The 20,986-nt window shown below is 38.0% G+C and overlaps 1 protein-coding gene across 12 annotated transcripts in view; it reads right to left on the bottom strand.

Annotated features, from left to right (window-relative positions):
- mef2cb (myocyte enhancer factor 2cb) overlaps positions 1 to 20,986 on the bottom strand; it is a 155,654-nt gene that overhangs the window by 62,915 nt on the left and 71,753 nt on the right. For all 12 annotated transcript variants that reach the window (XM_042334398.1, XM_042334378.1, XM_042334410.1 and 9 more), the window contains one exon: positions 8,872 to 9,075. In XM_042334398.1, coding sequence (XP_042190332.1) covers positions 8,872 to 9,075 — 204 coding nt within the window. The remainder of the gene's footprint in view (positions 1 to 8,871; positions 9,076 to 20,986) is intronic.

Below are 20,986 nucleotides of genomic sequence, written 5' to 3'. Positions count from 1 at the left end.
TCTAATTATAATACAACAATTGAGCCAAAATTGCTTTGTTTACCCCTTATTTCCTGCTCTGTGTCTTCGTTTTCGAAAATATTTATATTTTATTATCCAAATGCAATATAACATCAAAAAGACCCAGAATGGGAAGAAACATGTATAGTCAGCAGATAACAGCCTTTAATCATATAAAAAAATCCAATATTTTAGTATATCAATGCAGCACTGTGTATTTGTGAACAGAATTGCAATAAGTTAGAAGAGAAAAATTATGATGAATTTATTGCTGCTCCCAAATTTTTCCAAACTAACTACAAAGAATTAAAGGCCATCATCTCGAAAACCATAGAAATGCAAGAAATTGAAATTAAAAACAAATATTGAATGTCTGTGCTAGATGGTTTTATTACTAAGAGTGAGGCTGACTGTAACTCATCCAGTTCTACTGACAGAAATAAAAACCACAGGACACAAGCAACCATTCTGCACCCTCTATATATATGTCAAGTGAAAATGAGGCATTAATAAACGATAAGATGTGCATATATTGTAGGGGTATGATGCTATATGTCTGGGATATTCAAGATATGATGCCTTAGTCCTAAAGCTACAACTGCAGCATTGAAAATCTCAGTATATACTCGATTTGGAGCTCAATATTATAATCAGACCAAGGGTACGACATTCCTATTTTTGATTAAAACCAAGTGTAAAGCCTGTTTAACATATTTTTTTCACAAATAACTAACTGAATCCAAAGAGGGCCCAGTACTCGCGAAAGCCCTTTGTGACAAATGCCATTTTGTTAGCACTGAAATTGTGGAATTTGGGGAAACATGGCTCGACAGCAAATTCCTGAAGCTGATTTTTGGAGAAGAAACAGCAAGAGCTTGTGTACATGCAAGTGGAGAGATGCCAGCACCCTTTTGGTGGAGGAAATCAGTTCTCTCCCCACCAATAGGTAAACAATGCAGGATGTGTGGCAATACGTGACGGACAATGTCAACTCAGTCTCAGATCAATTTCAGGCGACCTGACAGGAAGTCTGGAAGAAAGTGTTCAAGTTAAAGCAAAGCACCAAATTACAGTATTAATATTTGCCATAAGTAGGACCATGGGACCCAGTGGAGTACTGTAGCCTAGTGGTTAGCAAGCTCGCATCGCAAGCAAGAGGACTCGGGTTCAATTCCCAGGCAGGGCAAAACCTTAGGCGAGTTTCTTTAAACATGCCTCTGTTTACCAAGCAGTAAGTAGGAACCCGACTGTTAAATGATTGACGGATCGCTTTCCGGGGTAATAATCCCTCAAAAAAAATTGGTCACTCAATACACGACTGTTTGGGGACACTACTGTGGGCAATTGGCTGCTGTGTTTCGCCCGCAAAATACACAGTCAATCCACTTTACAATATATTCTGTGAAGCGCTTCGAGACGTCTCAATGACAGTGTGGGATATTTAAAAACAAATTAGACAACCACATGCAGAGGAAGGATATTAGAGGGGAAACGGAAGAGCAGACAATTGGGAATAGGGTGGATGGCTTGCTTCTGGGAGAAGCAAACACAGACGACAAAAAATGGGTCGAATGATCATACATTTCCATGGCTCTAAATTGCAATTAACATTTCATGAGAGAAAACATGAATATACCACAAGAAGGATTTTTCATTGATCAAATCAATACATCTCATTTACCACTGCTCCTACTTTCAACAGCAGAATTGGTACAACAGCACAAAAGGAAGGCATTGAGGACAATAGGTGATAAACCCAGGTCTGAAGCAACTCACTCCATAGAAGGAAGAAACAGTGGTGTTATTTGGGAGGAAGATCTTGGAAGCCTGGGGGCTATTGACCTTATAATCCTGCGAAGCGCTTTGAGACATTTCGACAATGCGACAAGACGTTGTATCAAATGCAAAGATTATTATTCTTATTGTTACATGTTAACACTGCAGTTGTCAGGGCAGCGCAGCAGTGCATTTCAGTGCCCAAATGGATCCTTGTGCATTTCTGCTCTTTACAAAACAAGGACAACCCAGTGTTGTATCTGTGTATTCACCACACCACTGAGCAACAGCTTTACTGCCCCTGGTTGAAAAAAGCACCAGCACAGAGACAAACATTTTGCAAACTCTGGCGATGGCATTTGAATAGAGTATTCTCTCTCCTGTGCTGCTTTATGTACAGCTGCATTTTCGCTAAAACAAATAATGTAGGAATGTCGGGGCCTAAGATTCTTGACAATATTATGTTTTTTTGATCAAAAAATCTTGATTTGAAATGAAGTGTGATGAGTGTCTTATTGGGAGCAAAATACAAAATGGATGGATGGAGAGAACAGCTGCAATTCACAGACTTTCTGAGAATGTTGACGAGTAGGGGTGGGTTGGGGTAGAGGGTTAACAATTTTGTGGTAATAGATTCAGGTCATTTCTTTACTATGGTTTCAGCAGTGATCTACAGGTAAGTTAAGAACAGGCAGAGTTGTAATATCCCTTTTAGAATCATTGTTTTCTATTGCAAAACTTGAAGGACCAACTGTATTTGTCACACTGCTTTACAGTGTATTTGTTGTGTGCAGAAAAATACTTCATTCGTGAGGATCAGTCTCTAGCAGAAAGGAAAATAACTATTGAAGCAAGCGCACAAGGTAGGGGTCTGGTTTCTGCAATTTACTTTGCACAATATAAAGCTATAATAATATTTTCCATGCAGAAACCGTATAATGTTATATTTGTTGCAACTGCTTTCTTTTCCTGCATCTAAAATCTGTCTTTCACTGTAACACTGTTAAACCGAAAGGAAAAAAAACTTGTATCCTTGGGCTAAAAGACTTATTGGCACCCAGAAGTCTGAAGACTGGAGTTGGAGACTGTGGCTTTTTTCAAGGGCACTTTATCATTGCCTATGTTCTCAGAGGGATCGCTGAATGAATAGAGCAGGATCAGAGAGACTGAACTCCACGCCCATTCCTCTCCATTCTCCTTGGCAAGGCACAGGCTTTGCTATTTTTAGCTGCACCAGATCCTATTTTTAGGACACTACCGGTTATGAGGCATTTCTGAGCAAAAGAATAAAAATACAAAAGGGGGAGAACTCCCATTCTCATAATTTGAAACAAGCCCACAATCTGCTAACTCCGGGCACTTCATCTGCTTCCAATCTTAGAAAAATAAAGACTATTCAGAGTTCAGGGATTTAAAAATAAACTTGCCCTCTGGCAAGCAGACCAAAAATAGTGAATACAACAAGCGTTTACTGTGCGAAACAGTGACTACTAAACAAAGAGCTGTCTCTACTGGGGAAAATATAGCAAAAGCCAAAATATAAATATATAATTATAAAGCTGCATTAAACATTCTTACACACTTGGTTTCTGATGAAGGGAGATTTATCTTGCCCACTGCAACTTGGCTCATGTTATGCTTCAAGATGCAAAGTTAGGAAATAAATAGAGTCTTGATGCTATTTACGTTGACAATGTAAAGCTATGAAGAAAACCTGCTGATAACATCTGTTTGTGCACAGTACAGTAGTTGCTCAGAATGATGAAGCTCAGTTATCTTATGGTTCTGGTTCTATATCTTAGATATCTGAAAGGTGAGAGGTTGCCGATACAAACGATAGAAAGTGATATCTGTCTCCCAAAGCTCTTACGGTAATGAAGTGGTGTAACTAACGACTTGGGGTAAACCTCCTTACTTCCACAAAAGCTGATTCAGTATTCAATCCTGCCTAATTCCTCTGAACTCACAGATGCAGAAAACGAATATCATCTTTGAATGGAATGAGAGTCAGGATCCAAACAAAATATCGGGAAATATCTGTATTACTAAAGCAGCAATCTTTACCAAGAGAAACACCACCCTTTAACTATCCCCAGCTGAGCCGTCAAAACTAAGGAACATTTATGATCAGGCTGAGTGAGTGACATTTATAATCAGGCAGAGTGAGACGGATTGCAAAACTATTTGAACATATCGAACTGTGCTTATTTTTAAGAGTGACAACCATTTAGCAAAACAGGGTTCTGGTTTTAAAACCACAATAATGTGAACGGCTGCTGCTCTTCCTCTTCTGCCTCAGCTGCCAACGGTAACCATTACAACTCCACATGGAATAACCTCGTTTTGGTAATAATATATTTTAAAATAAATGTTGACTATCTGCTTCTGTTATTGTCATTACTATTTAAGCAGGAGCAAGGTGCCATTAAATCTCGCTTAAGATGCTATGGAGGCTTTACTTGATGATGGCTTCATGTATTAATTGTAAAATATTCTCAGAATCCTGACCATGTTGAAATCAAGATTTGTTGCTGTGTTTCTGCTCTATTTTATTAATTCCCAAGTCCGAAAGACTGGCACAGTATGGATTTAAACTTAAGCTTTGTATTATCTAGCCACCATTTCTTGATCCTGTTCTACCTCCTTGTTTAGCCTTGATCGTATACTACATTATTTCAACCGAGTATCGCAATGAAAAGATTAAAAGTGCAGACAACCACTTCTTTCCCTGCAGGTCATTTACTCCTGTACTGCCTAACCGCACCTTCCTTTTATGATGCCTGCTAAAACAATCCAGTTATCCAATGGTCAAAAATATTGAAAGGTTTTAAGATTATTCTGATTTTTCAAAGCCAATAAAGTAAACGTTAATAAAACCTCTCCACAGTTTTGAATTGCATTTATTTATTTTTTTGCAAAAGTTGCTGGAAAGCCTTCAGATAGCCAGAGTTTTAGAAATGTATTATCAGAGTAGGAATCCATTAGCATTTGACCTCCGCAAATAATTAACAGAGATTTCATTCATCTCGTTCAGAAGTTGTTACCAGGTGACTGAGCTGGAGCATGATGTAGAGCAAGCTGCTGGGCTGCTAGATTTGACAGGGATTACACAGACTAAATCAGTCAGGAAGATGGGATTGCTGGATTTCTCTCAGATATAAAACACTGTGCATGTGGCATGTCACGTGTGTGTGCGTGCGTGTGTGCTTTGTGTGTGTGTGTGTATTATTCAGCTTGTCCCACCAGAACGCCGTATTCTGCACCACTCTTGGTAATCATTCCCATACAGTAGTCATAAGTGTGCATCCTGTGTTTCCTTTAATTTATTTGTTATTATTATAAAAGTGGATTTTCCAGGATAAACAAGCACATTAACTTTAGAACAATTGTACTGTTCACCGTTACTTCATGCTCTCCAGGAGCACTGGTATCATTTTAAAACAAAATATGTAAGAAAGATATGGCAGAACAACATATCCTGTGTACAGTTGAATGCTCAAACACCAAACAGCCACCCCCACCCCACCTAAAATTTTGAAAAAGATCATGTTGCTCATAAATGGTGGTTTCACTTCAAGCCATATAACAGAATGTACTGTACATTCTGGTCCTAAATAACAGCCTGAACCACCATCCCTGAACAAGGGTTTCATTGATACTCCTGCTGTGTTTTTTTTGTAACTAAAAGTCACAGGGGATTAATGCCACTCTATATAATATTAAAAAGATTCTAATTGAGGCTTAGCAAACCTCTGCACACAAGCACATGCTACATACAGATTGAATCATTTTTCCTACTTCTGTGTTTGCAGACACTACCAAATGGCTACATAAAATGGAGAGGACAGAAACTATCAGGAAAATAGCTGCTGTCTAACTATGCAAAGAAGTGAATTCTCTCGGATCGAGAATACAAAAAACCTACCATAGATAATTAATTAATTTTCCTTGTAGCCATTCTTTATCAGCACCAGCAAAGTGGAAGCGGATTAAAGAACGATGCACATTGATATTGCCGTTGTTGGTTTTGGGATAATAGTTGTAATAGTAATAGCTGCCCTACCACCGGGAGCACGACTAATAAAAATAATCAGCTCAGTGTCTTGTTCTACATTTTTTTTTACATTTTTAAAACATCCTGCATTCACACCCCTGTTATTCTGCAGACTAAGGCTGTAACTGCAGACTGATCTCATTTCCCTGGCACTCCATGACTATGACAACGGCCACTTCAGCTCATCTAGCAGAAAACTCCCAATTGCTTATCTTAGTAATAACATAAAAGTATGTTAAAATTTGATTAACTGTGATAATAGCCATGTGTTAGCGTACACAAAGTACGCTTCAAAGACCTTCTGTAACACATTTTGCACTGTGAGAATAATAGAGAGAGGTGATAGTGTGTGTGGGGAGGGTGACACCTGCTCTGGCTTTTGCACATTGTTGTAGCCTGATAATGCAATGCCATGCATTACTCCACTATCCTGCATCCTGACGGAGGTTTCAAATAAAACATGCAAGTCTGAGTCTCTTGGTATTTCAAGCAACGGGTCAGTATTATTTTTGTTCTCCCAGTGACCCTCGTCTGCATTTGTTCCACACTATACGCCACAAATTCTTTCTAGCATGATCATAAATAAGATTGGAGTCTAAATTAATGTTAGCATTGGAACTAGGAGTTTGTATTGGTGCACTGCAGGACACTGGATTGCATTGCTACTTATAGCTTGTGTGACGATTGTGAGCCTGCTTCATTGCTGATCTAACGATGCTACTAAATTTCTATTACAAAAATATATGGGAGTGTTTTTCCCTAATTGGATTGCAGTTGAAAGAAAAAACAGTTGTTGGACAGGAATGTTACCCTGGCATGCTTCCTTCCATTGCCATGGTCTTATGACTAACACAGTCCCTTTGGCCAATTGAAGCCACATTAAACAATTATTTAAATGTTTATAAGATGCTGCACAATAATATGATGCAAATAAATGTAAAATGCAACTTTTGTGCTCCAGTGCAAACGGGCAGTAAGATACTGATGAGACAAAATATATTTTCTAAAAGGCCCCCGATGTTTGTCACATATCCTGCAATTAACGTAGCACGAATTGACAAAAGGTTAAAAGTAAAGGACAGAAGACACAATAATTCTACATTTAAAGAAATCCTTAATTAAATTACCTTTATGAATCTGGAGGCATGTTGTGCAGTTCATTATCATGTACACTAATTTATTGATGTTTGTATTGCAAACAATATCGAATGTTAACGGTTACAAATTCAAGCCCACGAACGTACCATTTTGCATTTGTAGATTTTAGTGCTGAAATCGACAGAGATCTGATGTTATGTGGCATTTTTGTGGCTGTTCAGTTCCCCCCAAGTAGAAACCTTTTCAATCTGTCTAAACATGTCTGAAGAGCTTTTACAGGGCTTTGCACCAATGTAGCCGCACCACTAATTATGAAGCAAAGGCATGCTAATTACACAGAGCTTCAGCTAATGTAAAGATCTGCTTTAAACACCCACGCATGCTGCTGAGCTATTTCCTCTACCCATGGAACTTGCTGTCTTTGGTATGAACACCAGGCAGCTAGTTTTATGAGGAAACTATACACAAATCACCTGAAGAGTAACTACCTCTTTCTTACAGTAAAAATACTAAAAGAAATTGAAACCTGAGGTTGCTACGCAACATCACTGTAGCAGTTCCTGTGGCAAATATGTTGGCTGAATACTTCTAATTACTAAAAAAAATCTTCTGTCTTTTATATGAGTGACTTTATGTTGGCATGTGTTCTGTCTAACTTTATTTTTCTGTTTACCTCCCTCTAATTGTTCCACCTCCCCTTCTGAAGACTTTGAATTTTCCTGGAGCAGATTCTTAACTACTGGTACCTTTCCTCTTTCCCCAGTACCTCACTCAAGTGGCTGTTCTTCATGTGTAATCCAGAAGCTGAGTGTCAGCAGGTTGTTTAGTTAACGGATCATCTCAGTCAAGCCCAATCCTGTCCTCACCCAATGTCCACATGTGCACTTTCCAGTACGAATCACAAACTGGCTGTATCTTCTCCTTGCAATTCTCCTTCTCAATTGCACTCAAGCCAACTTTAGCAGCCCAAATACCAACCTGGCTGAGATTAACTAATTGAAAATCAAGACTGAGACCTTTCACATTTCTAAAATTCAGTTGCACAACAGGTTGAGAGCCATTGAGAAGAGCCTCCTTTGTCTACTTCCAATGTCATAAAGCAGAAATGTGCCTGCATACAGACAGTCACTACATTCAACAGCAATTACAGTAAAGTGCTTTTGGAGGTTTCAACACAATAAGATACTATAAAAATGCAAGGTCTTTCTTACTCTCCCTTATTACAAAATATATTAATTAGTAAAATTGCTCACAGACAGAGAAATTAGCATAATATGTTCGCAGTCACGAGGTGATGCATGAGGAAGTGCTACACATTACAGCTGGAACTTGAAGCACTCTGCAACTGTACTTAAAATTATATTACACTTATGCTCTGCTTTCAGGAATTCTGAATGCGCAAGACTGGATAGTCACCTTGCCGTTCTTGTTATGTTAACAACAGTGAAACCTCTTTAACTGCTCTTCAGTTGGTCACCCTCTTCTTTCTATTGGCAGTAACTAACTGTTATTATCAGAGGCCAAAACCCTACAATAAATAATCTGAGACAATAGTCAATTGGACTCCATCATAACTCACGGCACAATGCATTTATTCCATGCTGTTTTTATTCAGTTCGAGAAAAATATAAACTTATAATCGAATCTCGGACTTATATAACATTTGTATGTGCTCGAGCACAATAGATTAGCATCCAAGTAACTCGTTGCTTTGGCAACATATAAGTCAAGTTGGATAAAAGGCTTTATACAGAGCACTATGAAAGCGCCAGTTTTTCAGCAATCCCATCCTACATGAGTGTGGAATAAAGCTTCCATATCTTCTATTTCATTTGCTTTAGCCTGCCATGGGAATCACAGCTCTTTATTACAATTTGGCAGCTTTTACGGTCTTGAATGCAACTAATCATTATCACTAATGCACATGTCAGGGCAAATCTTACCTCGACAATATCTGAATTTGTTCGACTCTCATGCGGCTCGTTGTACTCTGTATATTTCAGAAGCACTTTGTCCATATCAGTGCTGGCATACTGGAACAATTTGTTTGTGCTGTTAAAGATGATTAGAGCAATCTCACAGTCGCACAGAACACTTAGCTCATAGGCCTTCTTCATTAACCCAAACTTCCTCTTTGTAAATGTCACCTGCAAGAGACAGAAAAGCACATTAAAGACCAAGAATTATAGTCTAAAGTGGTCAATGTTATCACTGTTCAGCTAGGATCCTCGAGATGTGAAGAGCTGCAGAGGGTTGGCTTAATTACATGTTTCAGAAAAGTTCAGGAAAATCAGAAGGCTGTGGGTTTGAGCCCCACATCAAGATTTCAGTTCTTAATATAGACTGACTCCATGTGCAGTACTGAGGGGGTGCTGCATTGTTTTTGAAGTGTCATCCTTCTGATGTGACATTACAATTAATATTCATTCCTGAACCAAATTCCCCATGCAGCAGATTCATTTGTTCATCTCCTTGTATTGGTGGGAACATACTGATGTGGATTAGCTGTCACGTTTGCTTATGTAACAACAGTCACTATGATTCAAAGTAACTTGTTCCAAGAAGCACTTTCTGAGATGTTTTAATGTGTTAAAGCACAATACCAAATGCAAGTATTATAATTACAATTACAACTGTTACATACTGCTGCAATGAGTCCAGCAACGAGGGTTACCGAGCATAATACTACAAATGTTCACACAGCAATTGATCTCCTGTCCATTCCCACTGGTGAGAAGAGGTGGGCTCTTTCACGAATGCAGATGTCATTGTTTATCTATTTCTCTCTTACTGTTGGGGCTGTTATAAGCAACATTCATGACAATGGCCAAAAACCTGTAATGTCTAGTATTGGTTGTAACTTGTGCTGTTCCCCAGTGACTGTTGCTTATGGAATATCAAGAAGAACAAATGTGTATTGAGTGAGAGGAGAAAATTTGTCTTGGATCCAGCTCAATTCAACCTGCTGTGAGAGACTCGTAGAGTATATTTCAGACTAACTATTTTTGTGATCCCATTCATCATCTTCAGATAACATCTGTACATTCCTTGCCTGTATGTTGTGTGTTTAGCTATCAATATTATTTGTTTTTTAGCAGGCGCATCTGACAATGTTATCCAGTGTAAATTAACCACTGGTCTGACGGGAAATATGTCTGGACGGTTGTACTTCATGCAATTAAAATCAGGTTGTTTGGAAATCAGTAGTCAGCTTTGGTCTTGGCCAGCTATTGTCTAGATTAATTGGCTCTTCACTTCATTGTGTTTTTGGGACACAGATGTGCATAACATGGTTGCCCCGTGTACTTGCAAAAAGCATTTCCTACACAAGACAGCGGTTGCTGTGAAGTGTCTCGAGATGTTTTGACATATGTGTACAAAAAGCTCTTCTTCTAATCTGATGTTTTTCATGTTTGTGGTCCAAAATTGAGGAGAAAAAAAACAGAACAAATGGCTGAATAGACTGAGGCCCATATGATGCTCCTGTGGCCTTTATACACGTGGACGAAAGTTAAATATATGGGCTGTTTCCAAGTATTTTGTGCTTGTTGTCCAGTCTGACCACAGCACAACAGCTATTTAATACATTTGACCATGTATTAAAACAACAACTTTAAAGCAAAATCCAATTCTAGATCTGGAATTGTTTTTATAAAAAAAAATTAAAAATCATACTTTCTCATTTGACTCCGAACAGATCACTGCACCCAAGAGTTTTCTTGCTGTCATCTTTGTAAAATTGCAACAAATCACACACACAGGCTCGCTCACACTTCCAAGCCTCCCACTAATTGGCAGAAATTAACTCATGTCTGCTTCATGTTTCTTGTTACATACTTTTTTTTTACATAAGAGTTAACTAATCAGGAGAATAGTTATTGGATCACATTCTAATTAGGTGTACAATGGGTTTCATTCTGCACTTGATGCACATAATGAACTAATTTGAATGGTGTACCAGTCAAAACATTTCTTAATGCTGGACATTGTGATACCATAAAGTGAACAAATTGAAGGGACCTTCAAATCACTAAAGTTGCACAATTGACAGGGTATAGTGCACCTGAAGATCATCACAGGAAAATACATCTGACGTTTGGGTTCAGTAGTCTGGATTTATTATGGCTTTGAAAAGGTCCAACATTAGATCTCCAGGAAGATCAAAGCCAAGGACATATCAATGCCAGGCCAACTCATCATGACATTGCCAGGAGTACAGATGCTTTCCTGCTTCCCCAACAAAACAGAGCAGCAGAAATGATTGTATTCCTACCTTCTTAAACAGTGATAACTTGGAGAGACCATCCCTCCACTTAACCTTTAAGCCATTGTATAGAACATGCTAATATGCATATAATATATATATATCTATAAACATTTCGAAAACAGTATCTTTGGCCCTAGCTATAGACATGTGATTCTCCTTACAAATACTGGCAAGGTAATGCCTAATATGTTTTTATAGATGTGCTGAGCAACATTTGTTCTCACCAATTTGCTTTTACAGAGCAGGCACGCCTGAATCAGAAGCTGCCTGAATTGGACTAAATTCAAGCAGATCCCACTGGGCTAATTTAGGTCACTATTGGTAAAAATTTAGATTGTGCACTCATCTCAGGATTGAATAATGTGATATGGCATGCTTTTATTGGGAAAGATAACTTTGTGATTATAACAGAAAATGATCACAATAATAAGAAATGCTATTGATCACTGTAAAACATACTGTGTTGGACAAGTATTATACAAGCAGAAGAAGTGAAATGAAATGTAATTAATTCCAACAATGCTGTTTGTCCTTAGTTAAACGATACCTCACAAAATCTTCCCAATACTGCAGTGTTAAAGTTATAAAATTCTAGTATTCAAAGTCTGAGGACTTTGTTCTCTAATCGGTTGCATTATCCTCTCTCACAACACTTTATTTATCTCCACCTCCCTTTAAAGCCTGGCTTACTGAATACTGTAAGTGAATGTGACATGACATGTGTCACGGGGATAGATCCCCTTATGTGTGACCGTACCTGACCCAGATGGGTTTTGTTATCTTGTAACCTTTGCTAATACCCTGTACAGACTATTGCTGACACGAGTACCAAAAAGGTGACACTAAAACATCAATAAACACCTCCTCCCCCTGGCTAACCTTGGCGTGATCTAAGTGGATACCTCCGTTTGTTAGCACTCCAATTTGACATTGCATACTGCATTTACTCATTGCTCATATTCAGTCTTGTTAGGCAAGAATTCAACTTTCAAAACATTTCAAAAATACAATTATAGTTCGAGTTACAACATGGTCTTTGCTGACAGTGAACATATTTGTCATATCCAAAAATCTTCTGTATATGCGGTTAGTGGGCATATTTCCAATATTCTTGTGTATTGACTACAGTTGAACATTTAAAACTGGGTTTGAAAAAGGAACTAAATAATATCCTGGAAATTAAAAGGATTCAGGGTTATGAGCTGAAGAGCTAGATGTGTCGAAGGATCATTTAAGAAATTGGATGGATAGACTTGATGGACCAATGCTTCTACTCTCAGAAACTGTTGCTATTCAATACACATTACACTTGCATCCTCAATATATTTTCATGGATCACAATTTGGGTATTATTACCATGAGGCAACTCCTGAACCACTTGCAAAACTAATTTAAAGTTCACTGTGGATTCCGTTCTGACTCTATAACTTATGGTGAAACAAAGTGTGAGCCATCAGATGAACCCCCAGAATTTCCTAAATGGAATATTCACAATTTTTAACCTTTATTTAAAACAATTTACCAGAAGAATCAACCGTTTAAGTTCTCCTCCTGATAAATCAGGCTTCCGCTCCAGAATAGACTAGTTATGTTTTGCAACCATCTCAAGCCTTGGCATGCTACAGACATCACAGGGCAGTAACACGTGTTGCAGAATATCCTGGAAAGTGTAGCTTGCAGGGCTTTTTCAAAGCTTTTCTGTGGCAACATTTTTTGTTCTTGCAGCACTTTTCTATTCATTGATGGCCAGTTGTCAGAAACTGTGGCTGTGGCTACAAGACACTTGTGTACAATGGAAATGGATTATGAGAAATCACATTGCTTTTAAAACTGTGTTGATTCACGTTTTCCACACTTCATGATATTTTACATATGGCAGCTATGTGCAATGGAAGTAATGTTGCAATGTTTAATCATATCTCCCTCCACCCCCCCACACACAACACACACACACCTCTCCCAAGAAATGTTTTTTTGAAGGCAAACCCCNAAATATTCATTCCACATGTTCAGGTCCTGGATCAAATTTGAATGTCTTTCTAAACCCATGCTTTTCAGGTCATATTGATATTTGCTTGTTTAAATTTCTGTACGCTGTGGCATTCAAAATATGCAAATCATTTTAAACTGGCCACTCAATGGACCACAGTGGTGATTTCTGGTCCTGTGCATTTCTATGTTCACCTTCTATTGAAGAAGTGAGACTAATGGCAATAACTGGCTGACCTGTTTGCACTATGCTAGCCATTGCTTCACAATCATTATGTATAGCTGTGACTGGGTGAAAGAATACGAGGTTTCTGAAAGCAACAAGTCGGAAAAATGCCACAAATTCTCCACATTGCAATACAAATTTGCAGATAAGTTATGGAGAAAAGAAATCCTTTTGAAAACAAGGTCCGAAGTCCCTCTCTGTAAATGAGTTAGCTTGATCTAATGAAGGAAAAGTATTTCAAATTTTCAATTTAACTGTGGGACTAGACAAGATATTATTGTCTGTCTCTCATTTATTTTGCAGATGGTTTCATAGTTACCCTGTGTTCTGTATCTTTCCAATTTACAATGCTTTTAGTTTGGGATATATTTTTAACTCTATGATGGGAGAGGGAAAGGTAAAGGGATAAATAAGTCTTATGTCTGGAGGTCTAGTTGGGGAAGTTCAAGAAATGTTGGGAGATGCGACTACGGAGGCATTATATGTTTGCAAATGTTTACGTGTACCTCCCGCTTTCATTGCATTTTTTTCCCTGTAGAAAAAAATTACATAAAATTAAACTCATTTAAATATTAAATATAAATAATCTGAGCAGACAGTACTTTTGTTTAGCATCTTATCTGCCTTGTTGTGTCAGCCTACCTACATAAGGACAAAGTCCTGGCATAGATATTACTATGTCTGAATTTAATACCAGCTAAATAGCACAACAAAGAAAATTTCCCAGTTTTGCCTCTCCAGCCCAATTGGCATTGTGACCATTGATTTGGTTTTCATTTTGTCACTGGATGCTAGTGATCTGTTTCCTTTCTGAATCTTAAAGATTCCCAATGAAAGGGTTAAGGATTCACAATGGAGGGGGAGGGGGTGTTGGGAATGGAATAGTCTGAGGGATCAGCTGAAAGCTGCAGCAGACAGTTGCTGCCTCAGAGAAAATGCATTTGAAGACCAATTCAATGTAATATGAGAATGGTGAAATGAGCTTTGCTTCTTCTTCAATCCAGGAACTGCTCATCTGCGTTTCGTCCACAAATATACAGTCAATTCACTTTACAGTATATTGTGTGAAGAGCCTTCAGACGTCTTGAAGACGTGAAAAGCGCTACATCAAATGCAAGGATTATTATTATTACTATTTTCCTTTAAAATGTGCAGTTTTGTAAATCAATTTTGCACACCAGGCCTTATGCTACTCCTTTACAAGTGAAAAAAAGCCTCGGAATAGAAAACGGTCTTAAACTCATCAAAGAATAAGAGTCCATGTTCTGCTGCCAACAGTGCATCAGCTTCAGGCTTGATGGCATGAGCTCAGTTGCCTACAAATACGTAGTCACTACACTTTACAGTAAGTCCTGTGAAGCACTTTGAGATTTATAGCTCTATAGCACCTTATAATAATCCTTGCATTTGATATAGCGCTTTTCACGTCTTCTAGACGTCTCAAAGCACTTCACAGAATATGCTGTAAAGTGAATTGACAGTATATTTGTGGGCGAAATGTGGCAGCCAATTAATAATAATAATCCTTGCATTTGATATAGTGCTTTTCATGTCTTTTAGACGTCTCAAAGTGCATAATTGCGCACAGTAGTGTCCCACAAACAGTCGTGGATTGAAAATGACCAATTTATTATTTTTTTGTTTTGAAGGTATTAGGTGTGTAGAGTAAGGATACTTGCCCAAGGTTTCGCACCTTGAGCGACTGTATAAAAAAATGGACTAAGTTGCTTTAAAGTTTATAAACCACAAATCAGTGTTAATTCAAGTATGATATGTTTCTAGCAACCACAAATACTGAATCACCACAACTAAACGGACATATTCATCTTAAACACTTAAATAATACTTTAAGTCATAAATCCATCTAATGCTAAATTACCTGACCTGCAAGTCAGACTTTGTGGATTTCTCAGTCAATAACTAACTTTTCAGATTTGAATGGAAACAGGAATAATCCTACAAATAAGCAGAGTGGTAACTCAAAAGACCCAACGGACTGTATGAAGACTCCCGTAACCTCAAAGTTGATCAAAAATTAATTCATGATTGTCCGATTCATCTCCAAATCACCATTATTCAAACCTGGTCTCCTGCCTTCTTCAAACATTCACAAATCATCCACAACAATAAACTTCTTATACTTCCCAAATATATAATAGCCAGACCAAATGACCAAAATGTATACTTTTCTTCATAGTTTACCTAGCCTCCAAAACTCTGGTCCACCATGCCAATTCTTAAATATCAAAATATTTCTCTAGTTTACAGCAACAAAGTTCCTTTCACAATCAGCACCACAATCTGTTCACTTTATTCACGTAATCTCTTTATATATCTACTGATTGGCATTGGTGCTGTTAACCACTGTACTGTGTAAACACTTGGCACTCTGTAATTATACATATGTACAGCATCAAACAATTTGTATATTTACTCATTAGTTTGAAACCGTTTGATATCTGTTCCTGATCACCGTTTGCTTACAAATATAGTCACTACACTTCACAGTAAATATTCTGTTTTGTAATGGTTCAACAATGTGATACAAAGTGCTCCATCAAATGGAATGATTATTATTTATTATTAAAAGAATAATAGCATTGTCATTGTTTTGCTGTAGAGGGCCTACAAATGTAACATTTGTTCACCTGTTGGTTTATCATACAGAGTATTTACTTTTCCTCTGGTCACATAGTCCAAAGATAGTGGTTAGCCTTTTCTGTTTTAATTTTTTGAAAGTAGTACAATCTGGTTGAATAATTGGGTATGTTTGTATGCACTTGAGTGTCTCAGATGTATCCATCCAATGTCTGCTTTTGCTCAGTAACACTGGAGTCAGTGCTGTGAAGCAGGCAGCCAACATATTGTCCACACCTTCAGAAACTGCAACCAATTGTTTAGGTCTGGTTTTGTTCAAGGACAAACAACCAAACAGGCAATAGGTCAACTCTTTGCTATCACAACAGCCTATCCTTACACCATTAACTAGTAACAAGCTAGACTTCTGTGACTCTTAGCAGACATCATTTCATCGTTTTTGTTCTTACTAATTAGAAATGTTTCCTTGCTCCAAAATCCATATTGTTGTTCCCCAACATAGCACATCATGGTGGAATTCTATTGAATGTTGGAGCCAAGACATCCTGCAAAGCACTATTTAAAGAGTTTACCCAAGAATGGCTCAAGACCACCTACGTGAAACAGGATTTATATTTCCTGGTTTCTTTTTCACATTATGTCTACAGGTATGCATTAGGAATCATTATGGAAAAACATGTTTGTCAAGGCAACAAAAAACAAGCTGTGCCTCAGCTAAAGGTCAAAGAAGAGTTCATTCCCTCCCGAGTAAATGGTCAGGAAGCACATTTGTCTGCATTTCCTGTCATAACAGGAAGAATGTAACTTCTTCCCCTCACAATGGCTTCAGTTCTGCTTCCCGCCTCTTACACTCCCTCAGGGCCTCCAAAAGAAGCTGCAGAATAAAGAATAAATGCAGCCTGCAACAATCAGATACTGGTGCACATCCAAATTCTGCTGCGTCTGTTAACATTTAATATTTATACATCTTTTCAGCACAACACATTTTCTGTGGTATATAGCAGCATAATTTAATAGTGGTAAAACTGTTCTAAAAAAATTATATTGATAAATAGCTTTAATAATAGAAAAATACTGCTGCTATAAAAAAGTTTATTTGCTTGCTGAGAATCTTTCTTGCATTCTTCTTCGAAGTTTTGTGGTGGCAATTATTATATTTTATGAGTGAAGTTGCTTGTTGTTCTTTATTATGCTCTTATAATACCAGCACTTCACACTTTCCTGATTTGCTACTGGGATGGGTTTATGCTGTTATATGTGATCCTACCACACAAATTAATCAATGTTACTTTAGTGTTGCTTAAAATTTAGGTAACTTTTTATTCCCGATACCAGTGCAACTAAACAGTGTTAATACTGTGATGCTCATGATATTTCACAGCAATGTTAAAATGTATATTTTTAACCCTATCATCAATCAGGAGCAACGGAATTTCACACATCACTGTGATAAGATGAGATAGGAAAATATTCCTTGAAGTATTGGAAATGTACAGTCATTAAATTCTGAATATTAATTTGGCTTTGTACAGCCAAATAAAGTAGGAGTTCAGCATTTCAGTGCTCGGGCTGTGCATAGCCTAGAGAAATATTAGATATGATTTGTATTGCACGTTTTGCGGCTTTTATAGACAATTCATTAACAACAATATTTCAAGTGAGTTAAACTGGTCTTTCCCAACGTAAAAGGCCTATATAAGTACAATGTGTTGTTAAATGGGGGCTACCACATACCACTTGCTAAATATAGCAATTTTTTTTTGGGGGGGGCTGTTTACAATGGATTTCCCATCTTAATATTAAAAAAAACTCATTATTGTTAATGATCAGTGCATCATGGACCTCATAATAGTTTCTTCGTTAAAACACTTTTTAAAAAATGTTTTGATTTACTTGTGTCTTTAAAATCATTGTGTTGTTGGGTTGGAGAGTGACAAAGAAGCTAAGCAGTCCATAGTAATGTGGCTTAAGAGTCTATCTCACAATAATTTGTGACACTAAAAGCTAAGACCAAGTTCCCAACAATCTCCCTGTTAAGAGCAATGGGCAGCAGATGTTCTGGAATCTCAGGCTGAGTACAAATTTATCTCATGTTTCAGCAACCCAGCCTTGAAAATGGAAAGAAAATGGTGGCATTACCATCTAAACAATTCCCACTAATGGTACTGAATTTTTTGGCATTTCAGCTTCTCAGCATGATGGAAGCACCATACAGAGAATGTTCAGCATTTCAGAGTCCTCCAGAGTGGAAAGACGTGGGTTTGTAATGCCCATGATTTCACACACATTGAGTTATTGATGTCAGGGAAGTAATCATGGGGAGATTGCTAATAGAGGCTGGGCGTTACCTACCGAGAGGAATGGAAAATCCAACAGAAAGAGGGAGAGAGAAGGAAATGGAAGGTGCAATCACAGTGCGGTATTAGGCAGACACTTCCTCGGTGAGATGAACAGAAAAAAAATCAATGATAAAGGAACAAGAGAGGAGAGGAAAGGAAAACCAGAGAGAGAGAGAAAGAGCAGGCAAATCAGTGAGTACAGGAAAATCAAATAGATATGTTATTAAAGGAAGCTGATAAACACACACTTCCTCCGTGAGATGAACGCAAAATCAGATAAAGAGGGTGAGGAAAGGAAAATCAGAGAGATAAAACAAAAAAAAATCAGAAAGAGACAAAGAAAAAGAACTGCAATGGTAGGAAGGTGACAAGAATCCAGACACTATTCTCCTCCCCACCCCTACACTCCGCCCCCACACACCCATGAGGAACAGAAATCAGAGTGACACACACACATCCCAGAGTTACTCATATGAAGCTACCAATGATCAGTTACAGAACACATGCAGCAGCCTGGAAACAGGAGCCTGCCAACTCTCAGTTGTGGGCGGTGTGTAGGAGGGGAGACAAAAGAGAGGAGGAAAAGGGAGAAAAATAGTCCTGAACATAATTAGAATACAACTTTAATTTAACTTTAACCCAATATTGTCGCAGTGTGTTACGCTAGTAGAATTTAATGTTTGAAATCCAGCACAACTGATCTTATAATGAGGCCAATGTATTTGAGTATTTAGGAGTCCTGTAGCTCAGTGGTTAGAGCACTCGCTTTGCAAGCGAGAGACCTGAGTTCAATTCCAGGCAGGGCGAAACCTTGGGCAAGTTTCCTTACTCCACACGCCTAATAATAATCCCTCCAAAAACCAAAAACAATAATAAATTGGTCATTTTCAATTCTACGACTGTTTGTGGGACATTGCTGTGCGCAAATGGCTGCCGCGTTTGCCCACAAATATACAGTCAATTCACTTTACAGTGTGTTCTGTGAAGCGCTTTGGGACGTCCTCCCGACGTGAAAAGCGCTATATCAATGCAAGGATTATTATTATTATTATTATTATTGAGTGATTTGCATGGATAACAGTTCTGATGCACTGATTTTTTTGATATATTTTGAAACAAAAATTATATTGGCCTTATAAAGGAATAACACTACCATCTGCTGCATAGAAACCATATCAAAGGTTTTTAAATATGGTGCTCCTTAGGTTTGCATTTTACCTTCTTTTTTCCAACTTGCCTGGGGGTTCACAGACTTCTTTTTAACTGGGAAGACGGGATGGTTCAGGTCATGCACTGCTAAAGTTCCTATTGACTGGATTGTTTCTATTTGAGGGCTGGGGGATTGGGGCAAATGGCTGGAGACAGTGAACTGTAACCCATAACCCCACGACTTTTATTTTCACTCTGCCTTCTGTCTTCATGCAAAAGGACATGATTCTGTATTCATGTAAAAAGCCCCATCTCTCATATTGTTTTCTGTTGGATAATCTTCTGAATTGTTAGTACAGATTTTGACTGCCAGACTGAAAAAAGCGAAAGGTGAAGGATGGAACAGACAAAGAGACAAAGCACTCAAAGGAACTTATTAGTTTGTGGCGCTAATTTTAAAGAGATCTGTCACAGTGCACAAAGACTGTGAGGGTGCTGATTAAATAGCTATCACTGAGGCAGCCGTTGGTTCTGTCAAAATGTGTTCAGATATAAATAGCTGCAAAGAGAGCTGAAATTAGTTGTGAAACCAGCAGTTCAGGGTATCGGGGGTCAGCAGGACCCCTCTAGGCCTTCCTGTAGCTGGTGACTTCCTCTCAGGGTATTTCCCTCTCCTCCTAAAGCTTTGGCTGCAACCACTTGACTAGTGTCTTTCAGCAATGATAAGCTATCACGTGACAGACCATGCAAATGCCAATCACATTTGGTGCATTATAACACAGGAAATAAAATAAAGACATCAATGTCCCGTATTGTGGGTCATTTTTAAACTTCTCACTGGATTAACAACAACATGACTTGTTCCTTCAACAAGTCTTTAAAAGTTGAAAGTATTAATTTGGTAAAATATTACATTAACTAAATATAATTATAAAGCTCAATCAGTAAATGTCAGCATTATTACTGTTTAGTTAGGTTATCAACATGTTTAAAACTTTTAAAAGTTATTTTTTCTTTGTAATTAAATCGGCAATTTATTATTAATAATACAATCAACTTCCTGGGCATTGTATTTAATGAATAAATTCAGATTAACTGTCCATTCACCTTGTGGCTTATGGTGGGATCTTTGTGGTATCAAAGGCTGCAGTGTTTGGCTTCATAAGCAGTAACTACACTTAATAGGTGGTAATTCCTTATGAAGATTTGAGATGTTTCAGTATAAAAATGTTTCAGTATATAAAAATGCAAATCTTTATTCGCTTTTAGTATCTGAGCCTAAAGCGTCAGCAGGCTTCTTAGTTATGGCTGGGAGTAACATTACAGCTGAACTTGATCTTTAACAGACATGCATTTTCCAGAAAGGGCCGCTTGCTGATTTTCTCCTTCCTACCTCAGGAGTGCCAAGGCCATTTGCAATTGTGCCAGCTGAGATCAGCCGACAGCACAGACCAAAGATTGAAGTTACGACCTTCTGGTCTACATGGCTG

This window comes from Callorhinchus milii, unplaced genomic scaffold (assembly GCF_018977255.1).
Source record: "Callorhinchus milii isolate IMCB2004 unplaced genomic scaffold, IMCB_Cmil_1.0 Scaffold1, whole genome shotgun sequence".
Lineage (NCBI taxonomy): Eukaryota > Metazoa > Chordata > Chondrichthyes > Chimaeriformes > Callorhinchidae > Callorhinchus > Callorhinchus milii.
The sequence above is the reverse complement of the archived record's forward strand: the minus strand, read 5'-3'. Positions and strand labels throughout refer to the sequence as shown.